At 37.4% G+C, this 19220-nt stretch overlaps 1 protein-coding gene across 4 annotated transcripts in view; it reads right to left on the reverse strand.

Moving 5' to 3' along the window:
* PEX5L (peroxisomal biogenesis factor 5 like) overlaps positions 1-19220 on the reverse strand; it is a 106607-nt gene that overhangs the window by 7875 nt on the left and 79512 nt on the right. For all 4 annotated transcript variants that reach the window (XM_032697729.1, XM_032697732.1, XM_032697730.1 and 1 more), the window contains 8 exons: positions 18499-18625; positions 17373-17469; positions 11398-11493; positions 4961-5077; positions 3897-4040; positions 3006-3076; positions 1619-1816; positions 155-320 (listed from right to left, as the gene is read on the reverse strand). In XM_032697729.1, the coding sequence (XP_032553620.1) occupies positions 155-320; positions 1619-1816; positions 3006-3076; positions 3897-4040; positions 4961-5077; positions 11398-11493; positions 17373-17469; positions 18499-18625 (1016 nt within the window). The remainder of the gene's footprint in view (positions 1-154; positions 321-1618; positions 1817-3005; positions 3077-3896; positions 4041-4960; positions 5078-11397; positions 11494-17372; positions 17470-18498; positions 18626-19220) is intronic.

A 19220-nucleotide genomic window follows, 5' to 3' on the forward strand; every position in this document is an offset into this window, starting at 1 on the left:
TAAACAGGGCTGTCTTGTAATTAACGTTTCTATTTCAGGTTTTGAAATTTTAATGGCGGAAGTGACATCTCATTAGTAACAACCTGATCGAGACAGGAGAAGGAAAATGGCCTGTAGAGCTAAATTTTTTAAAATGTAGAAGTAAAAAATGTACCTCTGGTCGAACAGTTAAAGCAGCACTAAATGCATCTATTGCTCTGTTAAATTCTCCATTCAGGTGAAAAAGAACTCCAAGTCCTGTCTGCAGGTCAGGGTCTATCATATCACCATTCTGGTGAGCAGCTTCCAGGTACAAGTCCTTTACTTCTTCGAGTAATGAGCTAGACAAGGGTGAAAAAATAAAGACCCATCATACAGTTATTTACAAATATTTCAATATTGATTGCTGGAAATTAAAATCCTTGTAGTGCCTTTGTCAGGAGTGATATATTCCTAAAATTTGTAAATAAGCTTCTTCATCACAGAAAAGACCTGCTTCGAGGTGGTGATGTAAACTCATGACTGGAATAGAAATTTCATCTATAAAATGAAGTACGGCTGTGAACCCAAGTGAGATGACACGAAGGGTTATTAAAACTGTTCAGATTAGATGACTTTCTTGGACATAAAAGCATTCCTTACTGGCAAAACCAGTAGTATTCTTAAGAGGAATAGATAAGTGACTAGCCAAGACCTTTGAAGAAAGATGCCAAAATATAAGGCTTCTGTACCCACTTCATAGAAAAAGGCTCCATAAAACCTTTGCACTGACAGCACCAGATGTCAGCGGGATGAAGCTGAAGTAGAATAACACACTTAGCAATTAAGCAGAACTTGCATATTTTATTTTTGTTCATGCTCAATTATCTTGTCAACCCAGGACTTGTAAGCGATAAGGGTAAAACATAAGGCCTGTCTTCAAAATGACAAGCAGTGAGATAGCCCGAGTGTTTTAGTTCTGCAAATCATGTTTATGCCTTTAATGACTTTATCATGCATCTCACAGTCCAGAAGTACTTGTTTATTGACCTCATGAAATCATGAGGAAGGGCTGCCAACTCATAAATTATTATGTTATTTAAAATGGATGCCAGCTGAAGACAAATAAAATAACTATGCTGCCTCTTTGGTTAGAACCAGAATGGCTTTCAAACAAGCAGATGCCACCTCCCAGTCTTTTCAGAGAACTGAAGCTGTGCCACACTGCAAAATGGCTCATTCCTCGATCCTAGTGGCTGGGTTGGGATATAGGAGAAACTATGAAAGTAGGAAGAACACACACATGTAGAGGAGGATGAAGGCTTGGTATGGATGTGGAAGCAGCTGAAGAATGAGGGTGCAGGATGTGGGATTACAGAGGCAGGAGGCAGGGTCAGAAGAAAGTAACGGGAGTTGAGGAGAAGCATATTTTTTTAGCTGTTTTATTATTTATTTTTAACTTCCAGAGATGGCATAAGAAAGAAAGCCTTCAGTCCCTAAACCAAATGTCCTATGTTGTCTTCCCACTCCTGCCACTAGAGACACTGAGTATTCCATTACAACGAACAGGCTGGATTTATACAGACCAAGGAGGCACAGTATGTACCATCAATTCCAGTGATGTTACAATTTCCACCATCAGGATTTACACTGCATTTACCTTTCATCTGCTGTCTTAGACATCCTCCTGTTAAGCGCTGGGGACCCTTTTTTGCTTCTCACTATATACTTGTATTTTGGATTTTGCTTTATCCAGTTTCTCAGAGCTTGATAAGCTTCCTGTTGATGGCCAGTGTTGGTATAACTTACAGCCAGGGCCATCAGAGCTTTTAGGTTGTTTGGCTGTAGTTCCAAGCACCTAGGCAGAAAATAAAAATATATTGAAACATTTTTGTAGCCAAATACAATTCTTGAATTCTTCCAAAATAAGCCGTGTAAAGAAAACCACTCACACAAGTAAGATCTACCCAATAATACTTGTGAAAAGGGACATTGTCTTATTTTTGTATGATAAGTGCATTATGCACGTGTATACACACATATACTACACATTGCTGTGCATACACACATATGTACATAAAACTACACATAAAAGTTTTGTTTTCATCCTTCTGACTATGAGGAATTGTAGGTAGATTCATTTGTGTAATATCTGTCTAGTAAACAAAGAGAAACTTTACATAATTTCAAGCAAACAGTTTAATACAGTTTTCAGCCCTACAAAAAAGTATTTTGAAGCCCAGATTTATTCCATCTCTATAAATCTTCACAGTCATCCTGATTTCTCAGTTGTTTGACAAAGCTGGAGACGATCACTTCAAGCAGTCTTCCTCTGGTTGTGTACTATTAACTGAAAACAGAACCTCATCTATCTTGTGAACATTGCTGTTGCTTGTTTGAAAACTGGGGATGAGCAAGCCCTAAATCAGGCAACCCCTTGCATTTCTATCCAGGTAAGCTCATAAGTTACACATAAATATGTTTGAGTATCCTTAGATGAAATAACTTCATGGTTAACAGTGCTAATGCAATTGAATATTGCTTCAAATGGAAACATAAAAGCCCCTTACACAAAGATAATAATAATGCTGATATTTTGGAACTCACATTTTACATACAAGCATTCTGTGATATTCACATCTCTATCAACCTAAAAACGTTGTCAGTCTAGCATTCAGCAGCTGAAGGGAGCTGTCTCCAATTAAGAAAACCTCTTCATTAAAGGACAGAATACAGAAAACATGCTAAGGGGCTAGAATATCAAAAAGGCACTTCGTTTGCATTATGCCTAATTCAAGTTTATCAGACCATGTAACTTTTCTTTTGTGCAACTACTTAAATTACTAGGTTAATTATCGCACTTATTAAATAAAACAGAAATATTAATCACCCTCTGAAGTCACTTGGAAAGTTTGTATATCTGTGTGAATGCTTTACTGAGCTCAATAAATGCTTCACATTCCAAGATAAGAATGACATTAAATATCCCCAGGTCTCTATTACCAAATACTCATCAGACCCTTGATTTAGCCCTGAACTTCATTTACCTTTGGAGAGCAACAATTGCTGCCTGCTCGTTTTCATTCTCTGCCTGTGTAATACCCAGGAATTGCCAGGCCTGCGAAAATAATCATCATTTTCTTATTTTGTTATATATACCCAATTGCAGAGTTACAACTAATATCAGTGTTAAACACAGGGGTGATAAAAGCAGCAGATCTGTCCAGCACTAACTACAGATTTTTCTATGAGGTGATACAAACAGTACCAATCAATACAGTTCTGAATATCTTTGGGCCCGATAAATGTTTATAGTCAATGAATGCAAGGGTATTCTCTCAGTGTATGATCACATGCTGCTTTCTTAGATTTGATCTACTGTACATTTTAAATGTTGGTAGAATTTTATGGAAAATTATGAAGAAGAATTATTAAGTTGTATAGATTTAAGGGGTTCTAGAGGGTTTGGGGATTCTCTGCTTTTTGAAATACTGCTGCTTAGTTTAATGCAGCAGTACATTCAAAGAGCCCTAGATACTTACACTGTAAATATTTTTTACAAAAAAACAGACTTTAACACTATACTTGTTGAAAACAGCAATATTAAGGAAATTTATATAACTTTTAAAAAAATTTCAACACATTAAATCAACAATGTTATCTTTACAATAGCAGTGTTTACAAGATACTTCAAAAACATCAGGATATGAAGGAAAGGTTTGAAGCATTTCAAACAATAATATTACAAAAACAGTTTCTCATCCTGTGAAGGACTCACTGTTGTCTGTTTAAAGTCATATACTAATTCAAAACTCTTAGAATTTAATCTGTTTCAGTCAATTATGACTAGTAAAAGTTTGAGCCCCAAATCCTTCCATCACTACATGCTAAAGGGAGTTCCTGTTCCCTTTCTCAGTAAAAGGCACATGAGTGAATACCTCTGCATCGTTGGGTTCTTGTAGAATAGCAGCCTCCAGGTATAAGATTGTAACAGGAAGGTCACCTTCTTTCATTTTTTTCAGTCCTTCCTCAAAAGCACCAGGCCAATCTTTGAAGGGATTGTCAGTATGGAAATAATAACCCTGGAGGAGAGAGATAATGGACCCGTGATGAAGCACTGTAGCAGGGAATGACAAGTCCAAAAAATTAAATGACTCACCATTTTCCAGCTGGATGTAAACATCCTTTCTTCTGTGAAAATGGTATGAACTCCTCCATGGAATTTCAATTATAGAAAGGGTAAAAAGGTAAAATGTCACCAGACATTTATGTTTCTGCTCTCTTTACTTTTACCTTAGCTCTGAAGTGATACTTACTGGTGCTAATGGTGGGCTCTCCTACTCCCATCAAAGATAATGGCAACAACTGACACTGCCTACAGTAGCAGCAGAGCTGAACCTATCATGAGCCCAGGATATTCAACTGAATTGTAAAGAGCACACATCAAGCAGCTGACTCCCTGCAGTGCTTGTAACCTCATGTCTGCTCAGTTAAAATCCTGAAATCTTCAATTAAACTTCCAGATACAGAACAGTGTTGCAAACACCTGAGTTTATTTTAGTATTCCTTTAAATTTCGCCTTTTTCTCTTGTCACTGCAGTGTAAAGGGTGTATGCTAATATCAGCTACATAACAGAAGTCAAATGAAAATGTTAAATGGAAAGAATGAAGAAGAGAGACAGAATCTCTGTCATTTCTATCCTCAGCAGTGTTTGAGGATATTTTTATTTGGTGCTCTTCCTTAGGTGCCTGTCTTCAAAACTGCCCATAATCCAGCAGTTTGCTTTGTGAACCTTTCAGCACAATTCAGGCAGTGTGCAAGTCTAAATGTATTCTCACTATGGCAAGGTCTTTTAAATCTATCCCACTCATAGACAATTAAAGAAGATGAGCTCTTTTGGGTAAAGTTAACTTCCACATCCAATGAATTTCCTTGGGATCCTTTGAACAGCTGAGTCTCGTCTCAGAGTTGCACAGGAGGGATGGGAAAACTAGGTGTTACCTTCTCAATGGTTGAGATGGTGACTTGCCCTGGAGTTTCCTGGTTGTCTGAAATCCAGTTTCTGCGAGCCATTTCTTCCCATTCTGCTTGCATTTTGTCCCAAAACTCCGTGTCTGACTAGAGGAAAAGGAGGAAAACAGAAAATGAACAACAAAAACTTTAAAACAAACTGGCACGCTTTTAATTTCTTTCTACCAGTGGTCTGTCAATTTTGCTGAATGGTATTAGTTCTATTAATAATCACACTGACTGAAATGCTACAGCTCCTGTTTGGAATTTCATATAATTAAATTTCATCTCTTATTTTGGAATACATTTTGTCAACAGAAAACTCTTTATCTCAGAGGCAGCGTATGTCCTAGTTGAAGCAGGATTTGCAGCAGCTTACACTGCTTCTTATTGATGCTAACAGCAAATGGTTACAGAAAATTTGAAGGAAATGAGTGTTGCAAGTCTCTGACCAAAGAAAAGAAAGAAAAAAAAAAAGAAAAATCAACTAAGTGCATGTGCTAAAGAATAACAATAGATAAAACAGTTTAAAAGAGAACGAACTTCTCACTTTGTTATATTCAGCATTATTTTCAGCTTTGTGAAAGGGAAATGTCGAAGTTCAGACAGAGAGCATTTGCATAAGAGATTTAATAGAAATTGGGCTTTTTGACATAGTGGAGAAATCTTAATATTGCACTATGTACTGTGCTGGTGAGAGGAATCTACAAGAGATTATAAAATTGTACAGTAAGATTAACATTCAGCTCAAAGACAGGGGAAAAATGCAAACACAAGGGAAACAGAAATTATGAAAAAAAGAACGAGATTTAGGATGTGCAATGACCAGACAGAGGGAACCACTGTGGCTACTAGAAAATGATGCCAAAAAACAGAAATGGGATTTAAGAAGAGGGGAAAATCCAAGTTTAGGTGCCATTTTGGTCTCCACAGGTTACTCATAAGCCCCCAAAAAGCAGATCCATAGCAGAATATCTGCCCAGTACTAGGGACCTTTCCAAAGTTCTCCAGTTCCTACAAGGTCATGGCCAGAGCTTCAGTGAAATGACACTACTGGGGGCACAGTTTCTCAACTTATTTATGTCGAAGAAAACAGCACAAATAATTCTATTCAGGTTAGAAATGTAATATTTGTTACAAAACTGACAACTTTGCTACTGTTCCACATCCAGGCATGATTTGAAAAATAGAGCTTAGACTGTGATTGCAGGACTCGCTGCAATGTTCCTTAGGTACTTGGAAAAAGGGAAGCGTGTATCTCCTGATGTCCAGCACTTTCTTCCAGGGGACTCAGAGTTGTCTGAATTATGCAATTATGGGATCTGTGGAGGTACCTGCAATGTTCTTCTGAATGGGAACCATTCACTCCTGGAGAGGAGATTTCACTCTTGGTAACAGAAGCGAATGGCACTTGACCGCTCTGTTGCACACCTTCAGAATTTGCTTTCATTCCAGACTTGAAGGAAATACATTCTTATAAGTAGTCATGAGATTGTGCTGAAATGGCCATTTAGGGTTTGAAAAGGCTGGGATAATGAATCAGGTCACTCCCTCTTTAACTCTTAGCCAGGACCAGAGGCACTTGAATCCCTAAAACAATCCCAGTTTTCAACAGATGCCTCTATCAACCACTTCTCACTCAGTACAAATTTGCAGTGCACTGAAATAAAAATTACATGATCGTGTTTATACTAGCAGTAGTTTTGAGATTAAGCTATAGAAATAATTATATATGTGACTATATAAGTTCATAGATATGAATGTGCATATGAATATATATATGTATATATATATGTTTATATTAAATTTTTACTCCTATTTTTCTCCCAGAAGTTCCCTATGAATCAGTGGTTTGGAAACATATCCAATCATATTTCTGCAGATAGTAAGGAAGCATATAAGTGGGTTTAGGTCTTAAATTCAAATTCTGCTGTTTAATTACATATTTTTAAATCCCACAGATGTTCACTGTGTTTACACTCCACGTAAAAAGCCAATGACTTGTTGTGCATTCAAGTAGCCATGCTGGATGTCCATCTACAGTGAGTCAAAAGGGGAGGGAAAATGCAACGAGGAGAAGACCTACTCTGCTACAATGTCTCTCCACTCATCCTACACTGCTTGGACATGGGGCAAGTAGTAATAACCCAACTGTTATTTTGCAATGATGAGAGAAGATTTGCTTGTTTGGGCCAAGCTCCAGCGTTCTGAGCACATCCAGCATGGGGCGTTTCTGAAACTGGTGTGGCAAAGCTGCACTGGGCACCTGGATCAGACACCACTCTGGCACCTGATAAAATGCTGTAATTCTGGTGTGACAAATCCCAATGTCAGTAGCAGAGCAGTTTAATGTCCTTGAGGAAGAGGAGTGTAACCATCACACAGCCTTTGGTGAAGGCCTAAGTCTGTTCCAGCTGCCATTAGTAGCAATTTTTTCATTGACTTCAGTGGCAGGAAGGTTAAATTAATATTGAGCACTCCTGAAGATCTGGCTTTGCACCAAGACTTCTAGACCTAATTTTAACTCTGCTACATCACTGGTGCCAATTAACCTCATTTCAGTGTTTTTGCTGCCTTAACGCTGGTGAATTACTTTGGATGTACCAAATGTTTTCAGACCAGCTGAACACATTTAACACATTCTCAGATGATCTGCAGCAGTTAAGTGGAATGACAACCAGGAAAAATGTTCATACCATCTGACTACTTCCAAGCAGAAAATTCTGCATTTTGTCAAAGAGGCTATTTTTACTCTTAGTATTTAAAAATATGCTGAAGCAGTTAAACAAATTGGAGGCAAAATATTTCCAGGCTCTCTACTTCCTATTATACAGTGAAAGGAGGAGAGGGGTGCACTTTTTCAATATTGCTGGCTAAATTACAAATTTACCTGTTTTCATGACTTTTAGAATTTTGCCTGTCCTGTAGTGTCAAAAATTAATTTGCAATATTCCTTTTAGACCAATGCGTAACAGTTTCTGTCATTTTTCTTTGAATTACTGCATCAACACACTCTTTGATGTGAAAGACACAGTTAAACTCATGTGCTTTTAACCAGGTAAGATTTCCTTAGCCGATACCTTCTCAAAATGAAACTTGAAAGTTTTAATAAAATGTAGAGATAAAAAATTATATAAAAAATTGATATACCAAGGCAAAGATTCCCATCATGATTTGGGAGAGTGACAAATAAAATGCATCTTGATGACTCAAGTTCTTAGTTCCCAGGCACATCTGAAGTGATGTCTAAATAGTGAAACAGGAACACTGTAGGTACAGAAAGGACTGATACTCATGGGAACCACAAAGCTGATGATTCTAGAGTATGTGTTCCTAGGCTAGAAGAAATTAATCCCATCTTTTCGTGCTATTGTCACATAATTTATCTGTAATATATTCTGATGCTTTACAACAGTACATTATACAGCAGATGGTTTAAATGACATTGTGTTGTAAATAAAGTGATACTGAGAAGGACAGCTCAAAATTTCTTATGCATAAGCTCATGAAACAGTGTGGTATCTGCAGTTTAATCAGGGAAATGTGGAATAAGAAAATAACAAAACTGCTTTTTTTTCCGTCTCTGAGACATTTCTCAGTTGGAAGTCTTTGCATTTTCTTGGTTTTATTTCTATTTATCCTAATCTATCACCACTAGAATGGCAGATGATAAAAAAGTTATTTTAACAGAATATAGGTACAGGATGGACCTGAATCCCCAGGCTAGCATTTTTTAAAAATTCAAAAGTACCAATTTGTGGTAAAAAAGAGCTAATTATTAGGAAAATTATGTTAAAACATAGTTCTTACTGCACTTGGGAATCATGAAGATAAAAAAAACATGAGGCAAAACCCAAATCCAATTTCCAGAAGAATAGAAAAGGTAGTGAGGTCTGCAAGAACCCGATCACTGCGAGGGAATATGGACCCTCTCTAGTAAAAAAGCTATTTTACTTACTGCTTTATTCTTAAAAGATTCCCCAATGGCAGACATCATTAAAACTTCTTAAGAAAGAATTACCTCACAAATCTTCATTAATCTCAAAGTTTGACATCTTAAAACCATTCCCAAAGCTCTAAAGTGAATACTGGGTGGAGGATAAAGTTTGGTGTCTTCATTTACTGAATTGTTAATTAATTCCTTTCAAACTAGGCCACAAAGAACCTGAGATTTGCTTCCTTTCCTTGATCAGTTTTCTGGCTAATCTTACCACTTGGAGCTTTCTCAATTGAAGAATATTGCAGAAACATCCAAAACCTAAAAAATGAATTTTTGAACTGTATCTGTTCTCTGCTTAAGAAAGCAATAATCTTTCTGAGATGGGCTCCAATTTATTTCAATCACTCCAGCTTTCTTACCACTTCATTTTATCTAGGATGGAAATTCATCTCTTTTCATATGTAAATGGAAATAACTGCTCTATAAGGTCTTGAAGAATCCTTTCCTTTACATTTTAACTACCTGGTCCAAGGTTCTATTTTAAGCAAAAAGAATAACTTTAGACTGTCAGCTACACAGTTAGGGAAACATTTAATTAGATTCCTTTTAATAGCTGTTTCTGAGACTACTTTAAAGTATTTTAACAACCTGTCTCTATTGCCTCAAAATGACCTTTTAGTCTGTAGGTTTGGGGGTTTTTTTTTATACAATATATTCTTCTCCTTACTTTATAAAGCAATTCAATAATGTCGTGTAACCTGTTGTTGGACTCAACTCATTTTTCTCTCTGAGTGTCTGGAAACTCCTCATCACACACAGTTGCTGGCAGTTGCAACAGTACTGACATCATTTGCTTAACCACTAGCGCCAAGATGTTCAGCATCAGATTCCCTGTGTTGCCATTACAGGTTGCAGCACATCATGTCCCACCTTCAGGATCAGTCTGCAGTGCAATTAGGAACACCTTGAGCATTTTAAGCAGTGGCAATTTGAAAACAAGTCTCTCCTTTCATGCCAGGAGCAAATGTGTGTGATGTGTGACATCAAAAACATCTCCCGTGCCTCACCAGCAGCTGTTTATAAAGAACCTACTTGATCTGGAAAAAGCAACGCAGGCAGAAAAGACAAGAAAAACACCTTCAGTGTTTAGTTTATAAAAGAGCTTAGTTACTGCTTGTGTCCATTTTAACCTTGTATGCTCAGGCAAGATTTTTTTCTCTGTGCAATAAAATCCCAAGAAACCATAGCAGAAACCATGCCTCTTACCATAGCATATAATTTAAAAAACCCTACAAATCAGCTTAATTTCTTAAAAAGGAAACTCTGTTTCTAGCTAAAAGCCAGCATGTGAATTAGGCATAGTTTTTTTTGTAATCAACCAATATTAATTTAGAATAGTTCAACTGCCACGGCTGGAATTGGAATGGTATAAAAACTTGAGTTAGAGGACTATTAAAACACATGGCTAAAATTTAAACTAAAACTCAAATAACTCTAAAGTGTTCTAGATGGTTTGAAGACTAATGAGACTTCAGTCCATGCTAAAAATAACGAGTTTTGAGGAAACAGTTTCACAGCTTCATCCTTTCCACCCTAAAAATTCATTTCAGTGGCTGTTATATAACTTAGCCTGAAATTCTGTCCTCAGTGGAAGGCAGCTGTCTTGGCTCTTTGTGGTGACAGGATTTTGCAGGGTTACCAATGGAACCTACGACATTTACGGATCAATGCTCCAGATGATCCTCCAGGTTGATGCTTATATCTAATTTTTTGTTGAGTTCTTTTAAAAAACCCCTGTATTTCACCTTGTCTCTAGTCAGGATCAGGATTTCAGTTGGGATTAGTGGTATAGGAGAACACTCGAGAGATGTTTCAGGTGTTGGAAATGTAGTTAGTGAAAAAACCATGAAAGTGCACTAGGAGAACTATCCAAATAGCTTCACCTTTTCAAACCAAATTGATTTGCCAGGAAACAAGAATATTCCTGTGCTTAATGCTCTGCCACTTGTTGTAAAAATGTGAAAATGGTGCATGGTTACTGCTACATGTGCAGTCTGCATTACAGCAGGTAATTGTGCTATTTATCAGGGATTCTGAATTCAGGCTCCCCTGGAGAGAATTGGTTTGTGTCTGAGCTTAAATAGCTGAGTGCACACCTTCAGTTGCTGGGGAAAAATATTTCCCTCCTTTACTTTCAGTTTGGAAGTACTTTCTTTACCCACTTGCTATAGCAATAAAAATCGAGCTTGAAAAGTTGGTTCTGTCTAATCTCAGTTTATAGCTAAGGGTTGGTGTTTGTTTATTTGTTGTTTGGGGTTTTTTTCTTTTAAATGAGATAAAATGCTATTTTAAATTAGAAACTCCAGGATTTGTGTTTTTTCACTGCTTTAAATAATCCAATTCCAATTTTTTCCTATGCTTGTGCTGCAAGATAAACAAGAAATCTATAGAACATTAGCTGAAAACAGAACAGTAAATGAAATAATACCTCAACAGCTGCCTTTGCTCTTTCAAATTCCTCTTCCAAGGAGTGATTTCTGGAGAGAAGAGGTGCACCCCAACGCTGCTCCCTAGTTGATCGTGCCTAAAAAATAAAAGAATAAATCAGAAAAGGATGATAGACTCTCTGCCACATTTCTGAGTTATTTCCTCAATTGTCCAGAGCCCCAAATGGCCTTTCTCTTGGGGAAAATTAGTTGTTTCCCTACATGAATTCCTCTGAATTTTCTCACACCATAGCTAATATCACTCCTGATGGGAAGCAGAGTAATCTATCTTTTCCAGATTTTTCTTTTCACTCGGGATGCATGAAAGATAAAGAGACATCCAAGAAAAGACAGTGCAAGAGCTGGACTACAAAAGGAAAGAGCTGGCTATTTTATGTAAGACTTTTATCTTCATTCTTCCTTCTCCTGCATTACAACTGTCTACGCTCCAGGAAGAAAACATCTCACTTCCCCTGTACATTTTGTAGTTTTCTTTCAGGTTTTATTTCAGGATCACATTGGAGAGCCAGGTTTGCCATGGATTTCACTGGAGGGACAAATCCTTTTCACAATCAGCAGCTCTCCTGTGCCTTACTATTGATCGATCTCATTGGAGGCACATAAAGACTTTTTCCCTATTCTTTTATTAAAAGCAAATTTTATTTTTTTTTTTTTAACAAAAGGCCCTGTACAAAACCAAACAATGTTTAGAGATGGCATAGAAAGGCACAAAGTGGCCTAATCTTGCTAAATAGAGCTCTGGCTGCTAATCCCTTCCCTCGTGTTTGTCAAGAGGTTAAACTCATTAGCCACTTGCCTGCCCGTGGTCCCAACTGCATTAATTTGTGTGATTATATTTCTGATGACTGTACTTGTAATATTCAATTTCAATGAGCCACACTGCTAAAAGACTAATTTTACTCACATCAGGCTCATTGGCCTGTATCTGGAAATGCTGGTGTGTGCACTGCTGGGATGAAACATCGAACACAGTCCTGGGTTCTCACACACGTTGTGTCTGTGGTTGTACACATGTTTTTTTACCCAGAAAATGGCACTCATCTGTCAATCTAGCCTTAAGGTTTCTGTATTGTTCTCGAGCCATTGGTCTCTCGGGCAGAGATTGATGAGTGAGTTGTACACTGGGTGGATGATACACAGAGGGGAAGAAAACAGCAGTACAGCACAAATTCTGTGAAAAGCACAGGTTGGTGGTGGGCACTGTGGGTGTTATTCTGTGTGGGTTTCTGGATTTTGCTGTGACAGGAAGCACCAAGAGTCCACACTGAGGATCTGTTTCTGCTTTCACATCTACTGCCTCTGATCCATGTGGTTTTCAAACTATTTTTTTCCCTTGCTGAGGCCAGGAAGAGATTTCAGGTTGTTACTGAAAACATATCAAAACCCAACTCTACACACAAACCAGTTGTTTGTGGAATTTGTGCAGAAGAGAGAACTGGTTCAAATAATTAATTTCTTTACATATCACATGATGATATTTGTCACTCAACTTCCACAGGATCAAACTGATGTTCTATAGAGAATGAACTGAGGTTGTCTGGAATACTTGTCTTTGAGGAAGGTGCTCATATTTAATTTAAAGTTATCAAGAGACCTTAATGATATTTCCAACTACCACTTCTTATTTTTCTCCAGTAGTTTAAAACACATGTTAGTACTCCTTATTTTCTCTGTAGAAAGATACTGATGATTTTAATAAGTTTTTAATGATAAAAGGACATTGAATAATATAAAGACATTGCAATATTAAATGATCTCATTATGAAACATCTTTTTCAGATTTCAACCTTTTTTGAGGTCACTTTTACACTCCCTCTTTATTTTTCAGAGCCATACAGACAACCAAAATGAACCCTATATTCTAGTACCTGTCTTGCTGTTTATCTATACTGAAATCAGGTGATCTCCTGTCTCCCTTCTAGACACTTCTGTTACTCCAGTGCCACACAGGGAGCCCTCATGCTGACATTCTCATACATTCTGAGCCATTGATTCTTTTCAAACTGCCTTCCAGCATAGTGTTGTAAGTAGAGCCTGCATTCTGGCTCTGAAATGTATTGGAATACATATTTATACAGATGTCTTGGTCACCAGCTCATTTTTTCAACTCCCTTATTTACATTTTTTTCATTTCACTGCTGTATCATAAAGAAATTTTCTCAGGAGTGGCTTGCATATTTATTTTCAGATCAATAATACTGAAAATCACAGTTTCTCCTTGGAATCACAGAAGAATCCCCAAGTGGTTACATTTCCTAGTAAGTAACTACTGGTCTTGAGATCTAATGTTAGCCAGTCTTAATCTGTTTAATGGCTTCTCAATTCATACTGTATGGTGCCAACTTTAAAATCAAGATATGGTGTGTTAATTCAAACGTCTTGCAGAATATCGCACAGCAACATTTATCAACTTGACCTGTAGTCTGATCAAAGAATTACGTTTGTTTTCCTTGACACAGGACTCTCTTGATAGGCACTAATTATGTTCCCAGCCCTTCCATTATTTATGAGTTGGCTCTTGCAAATGGTTTGATTACTTCTGCTTTTTACCCTTTTGCTTCCAGTGACTGCCATTCCTCAGGTCAAGGACAGTACTGCAAAAGGTGATGTTCAGACTGCAGAAGGGGAGAGTGAACTTGTTGGGGCAGCAGAGAGGTGAGGGGGAAGAAGGCAAGAAGCATAGAGGTCCCCTCTGCCACATGACATAAGGTACACATCGTCCCTGCATCACCCCCACAGAAATAAACTTTCTGCTCCATTAAACGCACAGACAGAGAGAAAAAAGGTCATTAACAAACCGCTCATAAGCTGTGCTTACATATAAACAATGCAGAGTCATACTCCAAGTTGTGATACCCAGAAATGGAAGACCCCCTGTGTAATGAGCATGCTGCCTTCCACTAGTGCAGGAAAAGAGAGGATGGGAATGGAGTGCCAGTACTGGAGAACTCCACATCTCCAGCTGGTGATGGGCCGGGACTCCCTTAAGGGGAGACCAAGGTGGGTGTGGGTCAGGGTGGAATGGGTGTGTCTGTGGACACTCTGTGGACACCATGGTTTGATATTCCCATCACCCTACAATGGAGGTGCTGAAGCTGATCATGGCTGCTGTCCTTAGGGAAAAAAAAAAATCTTCCATTCTGATGCATTTGCACACACTTTCCTGCACTTGTACTCTACTTATGTGCTGCTGGATCTTAACTGTTGGTGAGAGGCTTAAATTACAGTTTTAACTTTTGATCAGGTCTTCAAATAATGAACTAAATCTGTCCCTTGTAACTTTTCATTTCCTAAGAGTAACTGGCACATCCAAGGAGAGCCATTGTCTTACTTTAGCTGTTTGGGAGAAGTGAGGAATCGGTTTTGTATTCTAAATATGTTGCCTTAAATTGGAGATTTTTAAGGTTTAGAAGCTTTACATTATACCTTTGAGAGTGCTGACATATTAGAATTAGATACAGCTTTTTAGCATGTCAGGGGTTTTGTGTATTATAGGTGAGCAATAAAATATCTATAATGCCCAGAGGAGCATTTAAAGAGCTACAACATGAGCAAACTTTATGTACAGACAATGGAACATATTATCTCTCTCTCCACTTTGTAATTATAAGATGAAAAATAAGCCTTCAAAAAAGCCCCAAACACTGTAGGATATCTCAGTACTAATAAAAGCATAATAAGGAACTTTCCAGCATGGCAGAGGAAAAAAAGAACAGTACCAATGCTGTTTAAGAGTTAATAGTAGGTAAAATATGATGTGCAAAAATGCTGCAAAGCAAGACAGCCACATCCAGTGAGAACCACCGTGAGAGCATATTCCAGCCTTCAAACACATTTCTCCCTTAGTAGTTCAAAGCTGGTCTTTTGGATTTTGTATTGATAAAAGTTCTGGTAAACACAGGATTTTCTTAAGAAGATTACATAATTTTAATGAAAATATGACCTAGTTACTTAGCATTTCACTTTGAGGAACTAAATCTAACATGTCAAAGATGAGTGATGAAGTGATTGCCTGGGAAACTGCTGATGGAAAACTGCAGCAAGTTTGACAAGATGGAATATTTAGGCTATGGCAGAATGTGTTGCATATGCAGAGGTTACCTTTAAATGAGATAGACAAAACCTATAGAGGACAAAGTATGGAAAACATATGTTTTGATAAAAGCTGTAACGTGATTTCTTTTACAAGTACAGTTTGCTGGGAACTGACAACTCTGGCAGTCCAAGTATAAGCAGGATGAAGCTGGCAGTGAACAAAGCCACTGTATTTCTGAGTAAGCTACCTAGAATAAGAACTCAGCCTCACTTTAGGTCATTTTTCTGCACCACTAATTACCAGTTCAGCATTTCGTTACTTGAATGGATCATAAGTTTGAAAAAAAGCAGGTTATGACAAAACAAAACAAAAAAAATCAAAACATGAAATATACCAAAACAACAGATAAAAATTTTTTTCTCTGCTTCTTCTTCAAGCTGGCTTATTCAGCTTCATGGTTTTTTTATTTTGAAATATCAGTCATTTCACAAAACAGTATGGAGCCTCAACTGACTGAACTTAAACTGAATGAAAAATATGGATTTTTGCTTCTGCAGTTATTCTAGTGGAAGATAAACAGGAAATAGACCATAGAAAGTAGAGATGTTATATACTAAATTTGCAACTGCTTTTACAGAGAGCCACGGCATTTAAATTCTGTGACAGTCTACTTGATTTACACACATCTTGGTTGAGCACAAATATTCTGGAATTTAGATCTATTAGGCTGAGGAACAGCCTCCTAAAAATGGATCAGAGGTACTTCAAGATAGACAAACTACGTGAGAACACATCATCCATTTCAAGTGGATGATATTGTGCAATAGATCTTTTCCATTAATAAGAAGTATAAATCTATTGCAGAGAAAGAAAAGAGATCATACATTACAACTAGAGTGAGGCTTTCCAGAGGGAAAAAACCTCTCCTGTTAGTAATGTAGAGATGGTAGGGAAGTAGGCTTTTTTCCTAACAAAAACACAGAAATGGATCTGATAACTGGGTTCTATTTCTATTTTCTTAAAAAAATGGTGCATAATTTAAGAAAACACATTTAGCATTTTAATGTCTCATTTTTCCATTTTCAAATGAGGCTATTATTTTCCATTAATTTTCAGATTTTCTATCTGATGGAAAGTTTTTGAAGTCCAGGCCTAAAAATAGCTGTGCAAGGGAAGACAATTATTTTCAACTAAAAGCTAATCCACCAGACAACTCTCTCTTACTCTGGCCAGTGGCAATGGCAGAAATCCCTCAGTTAGAAAATCAGAAGCAGGAAAGAAGGTGTGTAAGCAACCTGATCTACGTGAATGCAGATCTAAATCTGTTTGTACCTGTTTGTGCATACATACATACCAAAAAATATACAACTCTACATAACAATTGCTTACAACTCTGAATAATAATTGCCACAAGCTCCTGTCTAATATACTGTGACAGTGGAATTGGGTAAATCTACAGAACCCTCTGTACTAGAGTTACTTTTCCTGGAGGAAAAGGTCCTTTGACCACACTGCTCTCCCACCTGTGGAGATAAACATTGGTCTAATGATTTCCTCAACCATTTTCCAATTCTGGGGATTCCTGCTTGATCAAGAGACCTTGAGAACAGATATGTTGCAGGGAGAGGGAACCATTAGAAGTCTGAATTTTCAGAACTGGTTGAAGAGAAAAAAGATAATGCTGTAAAATGTTTGAAGTTTTTGTCTTTGTACAGGAAAGTCACAGTTCACTGCAGTATTAAACTCTGAATGGTTGAGGTGCTGACATATGTAAGGTATTTTCACAACATTAATTTCAAAGAGGTGTAAATATTTTTCTCTGATGATCCTGAAAACATCCCTTAAATAGTTGTCCCAGAATGTGAATAGTTAGCCAGTGGGACAATTTTTCCTTGCCTTTTTGTTGCCAAATCTCCTTACCTGTATTGCAGGTGCAAGTTCTAATTCTGATGTAGAATCAGAGTCCAAGGCACTCTTGACATTAGTCAGCTCAGACTGTGATCTGTTTTCTGTGGACCTAGAAACAGTACATTTACACACTCATCACTGAACAGTAAGACACGCTGCTTTACATCTTTCAGGTTCATAAACACACACCAATAAATTAGGGTATTTATTTTAACTGAATTATCAAAAAGTAGTTATCAAAAGTACCTGGACCCTTCTCAGTGTTCTCACTCATACACTTCTGTTTCATATCCAGGCAAAACGAGGTTAGGCAATGACACAAGACTGTACCTGCAGTCAGTGTCTGAGAATCAACCACCACTATGCAGGAATTCACCTTGGCATATGTGCATTTTCATGCCACAATATCCTAATATTCTTTCTTCCTAGAAAATGAAACCCTGTAGACCAAAACCAAGTCAACCGAGCAAAACTTGTGTCAAGCTCTAAGCTAATGAAATGCCCAGAAAAAGGGCAGGTTAAAATACAGGACAAGCATCATTTGGTCAGAAACCTTCTTCTAGTGCATGAAAATGCTGATTATGGCCATGCATAATGTGGAGAATGAGTGTTACTTACACACCAAGAAGGCAGCAGACTTAATCTGCATGAACTGTTCCCAAAGGCAAAGTCCAATTCTTCCCTCATTTGCAACCCCTCAAGTTTAGTTAACTGCATGAAAGGGGTAGCTCTTGCTTTGGATATTTTATGTTGCCTCTTCCAGTTGTACCCTTGTGGTAGCAAAGCCAAAATTCAGTGGATATCCAGAGAGTGTCAAATCACTGCACTGCCAAAGTATCCTGTTTTATTCATTTTACTCACGTTTGTAGCTGGATTTGGATCATTGCATGTCTCTGTAGAATTCTAACCACCATTTATTTAGTAATTGCACCTGCTGCTTTTCACAACACTAAAAGGTGCTGGCAAAATATCATTTTAGTGTGTACTGCCTTATGATGCATTGTCCAAAATGTGTGCCTGAGCTCATTTAGTGTAATCATAACAGGTTTAATGATATGACTTGTCATCAAGAAGGCATTTCTGTGAATTAAGAAAACTGGAATGGAAATATTTTTGTAAGGAAAGCAAAAAGCTGTACCATAAAATCTCCTTTGATGGAGCTCTAGATGATGATGATGATATTCGCTCTGCAGAAGGGTGGACCTTGCTACTCCTGTCTCCATGAAAACTGACATCATCCCATTTCTCTGGATGATGAATATCAACTGGAAAATAAGAAAAGAAAATATGAATATTTTAAAGAAACTACTGCAAAAAATTTTATCTCCTCTGCTCAATGTACATTATAGAGAAAATGGTGCCACCAAAGACTATACTTTAGGTAAAGTCCAATATACAGAAATGTTTTGCACCTTTCTATTTGGTATGCTGTGAAAATATTTGGAAATGCACAACATTTTTTCAAAATCTATTAGCATTCATGGTCAGAATGTCAGTGTAACTCTTGATGTAAAATCAGTGATTTGTATGTAATTTAGTCTAATTGTAAAAATAAAACTTTTTTTAGAGACTACCATTTAAAAATGTAGGCAACTGATATTGTTCAGTCATATGTCAGACTCACTGTGCAAAAATCAGATGTTCAGCTCTTGTTTAAAGAAAAGGTTTCTAAAAGAATTTCTGTTCCGATGAATGGAAAGTTTGCTGCCTTGGTATAAATTACATTTACCTTGCAAATTCTCAGTTGCAGTGCAAGTAATTTAGTTTGGACGGAACTAAATCAAATTCACCTTTTCCAAAGCTTGTCGATAGATCAGGCTTGGCAGGATATTGAGTTGTTTTGGGGATTTTTTTTCAAGC

This window comes from Chiroxiphia lanceolata, chromosome 10 (genome assembly GCF_009829145.1).
Source record: "Chiroxiphia lanceolata isolate bChiLan1 chromosome 10, bChiLan1.pri, whole genome shotgun sequence".
Lineage (NCBI taxonomy): Eukaryota > Metazoa > Chordata > Aves > Passeriformes > Pipridae > Chiroxiphia > Chiroxiphia lanceolata.